The sequence below is a fragment of the Rattus rattus genome, chromosome 8 (genome assembly GCF_011064425.1).
Source record: "Rattus rattus isolate New Zealand chromosome 8, Rrattus_CSIRO_v1, whole genome shotgun sequence".
Classification (NCBI taxonomy): Eukaryota; Metazoa; Chordata; class Mammalia; order Rodentia; family Muridae; genus Rattus; species Rattus rattus.
Window position 1 is genome coordinate 15,501,246 of NC_046161.1, and position 7,056 is coordinate 15,508,301.

Genomic DNA, 7,056 nt, shown 5'->3' on the forward strand with positions numbered 1-7,056 from the left:
AGGAAGACTTTAACTTTCAGATTAATCTGGAACCCTGGAATTAGTATGCAAGCCAGAAAATGGACTATATAGCAAGAAATTGTAGGAAAATAAAAATTAATGAATAGTGAAACTTTTACCCAGGACTTCCAAATATCAAACTATGTATTTTCTTTGAACATGTATATTTATATATGACCAATTATTTTCTTATAAAACATATAAAAAGTATCATCAGGTTAAATAATTGAGAAGTACATTTTATGTAACTATTGTAATTTGCTTTAATATTTGAGATTTTAATTTAATTTCAAATTTTCTCTCTTGCTTTTCTTCCCTTAAAACCCACAGACAAAATCTTCTTCATACTAAAGTAACATTTGTTCATGAGTTAGTCTGTTATGCATTATTATCAAAATGTCTAAGACAAGTAAGCTTTTTGAGAAAAGGAGTTTATGTACCTCACAGTTTTGTATTAGATGAATTCCAACCATGAAGCACTGGTTTTGATGATGGTCTCTTTGTGAATGGCAGATATAAAAAATGGATTGAAGAGGAAGTCAGAGTATGTTACAAGATAAATCCACAGAGTCTGGTGTCTCTTAATCTCTAACAAAAACCTATCTTAATGGTGGATTTCACCTGAGATTTCTTTTCTTTTATGTCTTTTCTGTTCTGAACTGTTGTTTCTTTTTCCTCTTATTTTCTGTCCTCTTCTCTTTTCTTGTATTGTTCCTTCCTTACTTACTTTCTTCTTTCCTTCCTTTTATTCATTCTACTTTCTTAATTTCCTTTCCGCTCCATTTTCTGCCACTTTTTCTGCTAGAATTGAACTAAGGTTCTTATATTGAAAAGACAGGTCCTATACCGCTGGTCTACATTTAAATCATGGATACCAGGTCTTAAATAATCATACAATGAAAAAGATCCTAGTCCATGAATATTTTTTGGAAAAAGATAAATTATATTTAAACAATAGTTCTCAGGTTTGAATGCTTTCATATAAATGGCTGCATTAAAAAATATTGACATGTTGTCAGTTGCCTTTATAGTGTTTAATTAACCACAAAAGTATTATTTTTCTTTCTAAAAGACATCCCAGCACCATGGAACTGTATAATTTAACAGGTACCTTGGAATTCCTTCTCCTTGGGCTCTCAGAGGACCCTGAAATGCAGCCCATCTTATTTGTACTGTTCCTGCTCATATACCTGTTCACTGTCCTTGGAAATGTGCTCATTATCTCGGCCATCAGCTCTGATTCCCACCTCCACAGCCCCATGTACTTCTTCCTCTATCATCTTTCATTGTCTGACATGGGCTTCAGCAGCACCACCATACCAAAAATGCTGATAAACTTGCAGACCTATAAGAAATCCATAACCTATGTAGCGTGCCTAAGTCAAGTGTCTTTCTTCTTCCTTTTTGGAAGTATGGACAGCCTACTACTCACAGTGATGGCCTATGACAGATGGGCAGCCATTTGTCACCCTCTACACTACCAAGTATTTCTGAACCCTTGCCTATGTAGATGCTTGGTCATAGTGTCATTTTTCTTTAGCCTTATAGATTCACAAGTACACTACTTGATGGTGTCACAACTAAAATTTTGCACTAATTTAGAAATCCCTCATTTCTTCTGTGATGTTACAGAGCTTCTAAAACTTGCATGTACTGATACTACTATCAGCAAAATAGTCATATTTCTTGCCAGCATCATTATTGGTTTTCTCCCTGCCTCTGGGATCCTTTACTCCTACTATAAAATTATTTCCTCCATTGTTAGAGTTACATCATCATCAGGGAAGTATAAAGCCTTCTCTACCTGTGGATCTCACCTGTCAGTTGTTTGCTTATTTTATGGAACAGGTATAGGGGTGTACCTTAGTTCATCTATTTCTAGTTCTTCCAAGCAAAGTGTAGTAGCTTCGGTAATGTATACCATGATAGTTCCCATGATGAACCCCTTCATCTATAGCCTGAGGAACAAGGATATCAAGAGAGCCCTCCAGAAAATTTTTACTCAAATAACACATCTAACAGTAAAATCAATTAATGTATAGTTGCTGTAATTGTGGGTCACATAACTGAGAGTTGTATCATGAAAAATGTAGTGACTTTAGAATTTTCTGAATATAAAATAATCAAAAATTATGGCATATATGGATTGAATCTAGGTATATCTTGCTGTGCCTGTAAAAGTTACATGTTGTAGATTCACTTTGGCCTGCTTTCCGAATATATAACACTAAAATTTGGTACTGCGCTGTTTTTATACAATGAAAAACCAAGGAATTCAAGCAGAAGCACTTTGGAATAAGTTTGATTTGATCATTTTGTATTGTTATGCTTTTACCATATATACAAAAGGAAGGTTTAAGTATAGATGTAAGAATTTTCAATATTTTCCTAACATATTCATCAGCATGTAAATATGAAATTATTGACTGTTTTATTAGAATGTTCAATTTTAAAATGTCATATTTTTGTTCCTGATATGAGTTTCATAGAACAGCCACTTGTAGTATATAGTTTCTTGGGAAGGGAACCTCACTCATTTTTGACTGTGTGCCCACTGATAACAATTCCATGCTCTAGTATTTTTCCCAAACTTGAGCACATATAGACAATATATGACTCAATGCACTAATAGAATAGAGACAGGAAATTGGATGGAGAAAATGTAATGCAGGATATATGTAGAATTAGTGGAGGTAAAGAGAAAATGATGGATTTATATGGTTGTAGTCATTGTATATATGAATGAATTTCTCAGGTATAAGAAAGAATTAAATAAATAAATACTTAATGTGATATTAAGGCAGAATGTGCAACAGTTTCTGAAATGACATTGCAAGTACTTCTGTCCTTTTGTACTTTGTACTTATGTAACTTATATTCCCCTGAAGTGATGCCTATTCGTTTAAAATATGGACCAAGTATAAAAAAATCCAAAAAGTTACACATTCTGATATATAATATTTCAGTCATGATTTTTTTCTGTTTTGTTGTTGTTTTATTCTCTCTCTTTTTTTTTACAGTCCAGTCATTCTCCCTACTATCTCTCATATGATTCCTCCTCGCTCATCTCCAAGAGGATGTCCCCACTCCCCACTCTCCACAACACCAGAGCTTCCCATTCCCTGGGGCCTAAAGTCTCTCAAGGGGTTAGCTAAATCTTCTCTCACTGAGTTCAGACCAGACAGTCCTCAGTTGTATATGTGTTCAGGGCCTCATATCAGCTATTGTATGCTGCCTGGTTGGTGGCTCAGGTCTGAAAGATTTCGGGGATCCAGGTTAGTTGGAACTGCTGGTCTTCCTCTGTGGTTGCTCTACTTCTCACCTTCTTCCACCTTTTTCCTAATTCAGCCACAAGGGTGCCTAGCTTCTATCTATTGTTTGGGTATAAGTATCCTCATCTGACTCTTTGACCTGCTTGTTGGGCCTCTCAGAGGGCAGCCATGCTAAACTCTTGCCAGTAAGCATACCATAGAATCAGTAATAGTGTCAGGCCTTGGAGCCTCCCCTTGAGCTGGATCCCAATTTGGGCCTGTCATTGAACCACCTTTTTTCAGTCTCTTCTTCGTTTTTTTTTTCCCTGCAGTTCTTTTAGACATGAACAATTCTAGAACAGAGTTTTTCACTGTGTGATGGCAACCCATTCCTTCCAATTGATGCTCTGTCTTTCTACTGGAGTGGTCTCTACAAGTTCCCTCTCCCCATTATTGGGCGTTACTTCTAAGATCCCTCCCTTTGAATCCTGAGCATTTCTCAACAACTAGGTTTTTGGTACATTCTAGCAAGTCCTCCCACCTTTTACCTCCCAAGGTTGACTCTTTCTATTTTTTCTGCTAGCCATTGAGCATTTGGTCCTATCCCACTGCACAATATACGATCCTGTTCCCATTTTCCCCTCCCAGTTGCCATTCCCACCAATGTATCTCCCTCCCTCCCCTCAATGTGATTGCTTTCTTCTTCCTCCCAAATGGGATTGAGGCATCCTTACTTGTACGCTTTGGCTTGTTACCTTTTTGAGTTCTGTGGATTCTATACTGGGTATTCTATATGTTTTTGAATAATACATGTGTAATAATGAGTACATATCATGCATGTTCTTTTTGGTCTGAGTTATCTCAGTAAGGCTGGTAGTGTCCAGTTCCATTTATTGGCCTGAAAAACTCAAGATAGTCTCATTCTTAATAGCTGAGTAGTATTCCATTGTGTAAATGAACCACTTTTTCTGTATCCATTTTTCAATTGTGGGACATCTAGGTTGTTTCCAGCTTCTTGCTACTACAAAGAAGGCTGCTTTGAACATAATGGGTCATGTGCCCCTGTGGCATGGTAAGACACATTTTGGGTATTTGCCCAAGAGTGGTATAGCTGGGTCTTCAGGTAGATAGATCTACTTCCAATTTTCTGAGGAACCTCCAGACTGATTTCGAGAGTGGTTATACTACGTTGCAAACCCATCAGAAATGGAGGAGTGTTCACCTTTGTCTACATTTTTGCCAACTGTGTTGTCAACTGAGGTTTTGATCTTAGCTATTCTGAGCAGTGTAAGTTAGAATTTCAAGGTTGTTTTGAAAAACATTTCCCTGATGACTAAGGACTTGAAACACTTCTTTTAAGTGTTTTTGAGCCATCTGAGATTCCTGTTGTGAATTCTGTTTAGTTCTACATCCCATTTTCTGATTGGATTGTTTGTTTTTTTGGTGGTTAGCTTCTTGAATTCTTTATATACTTTTGGATATTAACCCTCCGTCAGATGTGGAGTTAGTAAAGAATTTTTGCAAATCTGTAGGTTGCCAATATGTCCTATTAACTACAGGAGCTTTTCAATATCCTGAGGTCCCATTTATCAATTTGTAACCTTAGAGCCTGAGCCATTTTAATTCTGTTTAGGAAATTTCCCCCTGTACCAATGAGTTCAAGACTCTTTCCCACTTTCTCTTCTTAATCCACTTGGACTTGAGTTTTGTGCAAGTGACAAATATGGATCGATTTTCATTTTCATACATACTGACTGCCAGTTAGAATAGCACCATTTATTGAAGATGCTTTCTTTTTTCCATTGTATATTTTTAGCTTCTTTATCAAAGATCAAGTGTCCATAAGTGTGTGGTTTTATTTCTGTGTCTTTAATTCTATTTCATTGATCAATCTCTCTGTCTCTGTACTGATACCATTCCATTTTTATCACTATTGTTCCATAGTATAGCTTTAGGTCAGAGATGGTGATTTGCCTAGAAGTTCTTTTATTATTAAGAATTTTTTCTCTATCCTTGGTTTTTTGTTTCTCTATATGAAATTGAGAATTGCTCTTTCCATGTCTTTGAAGAATTGTGTTGAAATTTTGATAGGTATTGCCTTGAAATGTAGACTGATTTGGGTATGATGGCCATTTTTTACTATGTCAATTTTATAAATCCATAAGCATGGGAGATAGCTCCACTTTCTGAGGTTTTCTTTGGTTTCATTCTTGATAGACTTGAAGTTTTTCTTATACATATATTTCATGTGATTGGATAAATCTATCCCAAGATATTTTATATCATTTATAACTCTTGTGAAGGGTGTTGTTTCCCTAAGTTCTTTCTCAGTCTGTTTATAATTTGCATAAAAGAAGGCTACTGACTTATTTAAGTTAATTTTATATCCAGCAACTTCGCAGAAGTTATTTATCAGCTGAAGAAGTTCTATGGTAGAATTTGGGGTTGCTTATGTATACTATAATATCATCAGCAAATAGACAATTTGTATCTCCTTGACATTCTTTTTCGTGTAATTGCCCTAGCTAGAACTTTGAGTACTATATTGAATAGATGTGGAAAGAGTGGTCATCATTACTTTGTCTGATTTTGGTTTGATTGGTCTTTGTAGATGTTCTGGATATTATTCAGCTGTCAGAGTATATGGATCAAAAATGTCCTTACCTCAACTTTGATGTACAGAAACATTTTTATTTTATATGATCTCATTTGAAAATTCACACTCTTTTTAGACGTACAGAAATCTTACTCAGAAAGCATTTCATAATGTGAGCATTTTCTTTTATTGAAAACTTTTCATTCAATATATGCTATTATGTTTCTCTATTCCTGACTCCTACAAAATTCTTCCCACTCTTATATGCATGTAATTTTATGTTCTTGTTTCAAACTTCCTTAAAAACAAAAACAAACAAAAAATATAAGAAGTATATTTTTAAAAGTAACCAAACAACAAAGACAGAATCAAAACATATAATCAAATGATCAAAGAGATAAAAATGTCTAAAAAAAGCAAATTGAGACAAACTAGTAAAACATTATTTGTTTTATTTTATGTTGACCAACTACTCCTGATCATGGAGTTTAACCTGAATATTGATTAAGATTATTTCTTTGATTTATTTTTGAAAGTGTATCTTAGGTACATTTTGATTGTTGGGAAGAGACAGGATGGCCAAGGCAACTTATACGAAGGAAAATATTTAACTGCTCGTTCATTTAGTTTATAATCTTCATGACAGAAAGCAGAGACGCACAGAGTAGATTCATAGCTGAGAGCTTTACATCGTTGTCTAAAAGCAATAAGCAGAGAAAGAAATAGAGAGACAGAGGTATAAAGAGAGACAGAGAGACAGACTGACTGATAGAGACACGGTGATAGAAAGAAATACAGAGGGGGAGGGAGAGAAAAAAGTAGAGAGGAGAGGAGAGGACAGGAGAGGAGAGGATAGGAGAGGAGAGGAGAACCCGGTTCAAGTATAACCTTTTGAAACTTCAAATCCTATCCCAGTGAAGTATGTGATACAAAAGACCACATCTACCCCAATAAAACCATACCTCTTAATTCTTCTAAACCTGATCAGGAACATCAACCATTTCCTGGTACCTAATGATTCAAATGTTTGAGCCTGTGGGAAGCAAGTCTGATTTAAACATCACTGTTCATTTGTCATTTATGTATAGAAATTATAATGATTTTGTATTAATTTTGTGTCCTGTTACTTTTCTGAATCTGTCTACCAGCTATAGGAGTTTTCTTGTGGATATTTTATTTACAAAATTATGTCATCTAAAAATAAAATTG

The 7,056-nt window shown here is 35.2% G+C and overlaps 1 protein-coding gene across 1 annotated transcript; it reads left to right on the forward strand.

Moving 5' to 3' along the window:
* Positions 1-1,061: 1,061 nt before the first annotated feature.
* Positions 1,062-2,042, forward strand: LOC116907779 (olfactory receptor 7E24-like). Its single transcript, XM_032910921.1, has one exon. The coding sequence runs from the start codon at positions 1,086-1,088 to the stop codon at positions 2,040-2,042; it is 957 nt and encodes a 318-aa protein (XP_032766812.1). The 5' UTR covers positions 1,062-1,085.
* Positions 2,043-7,056: the final 5,014 nt, after the last annotated feature.

Coding starts and splice junctions, on each gene's coding strand:
- LOC116907779 (XM_032910921.1), top strand. CDS start 1,086: ATGGAACTGTATAATTTAACAGGTACCTTGGAATTCCTTCTCCTTGGG.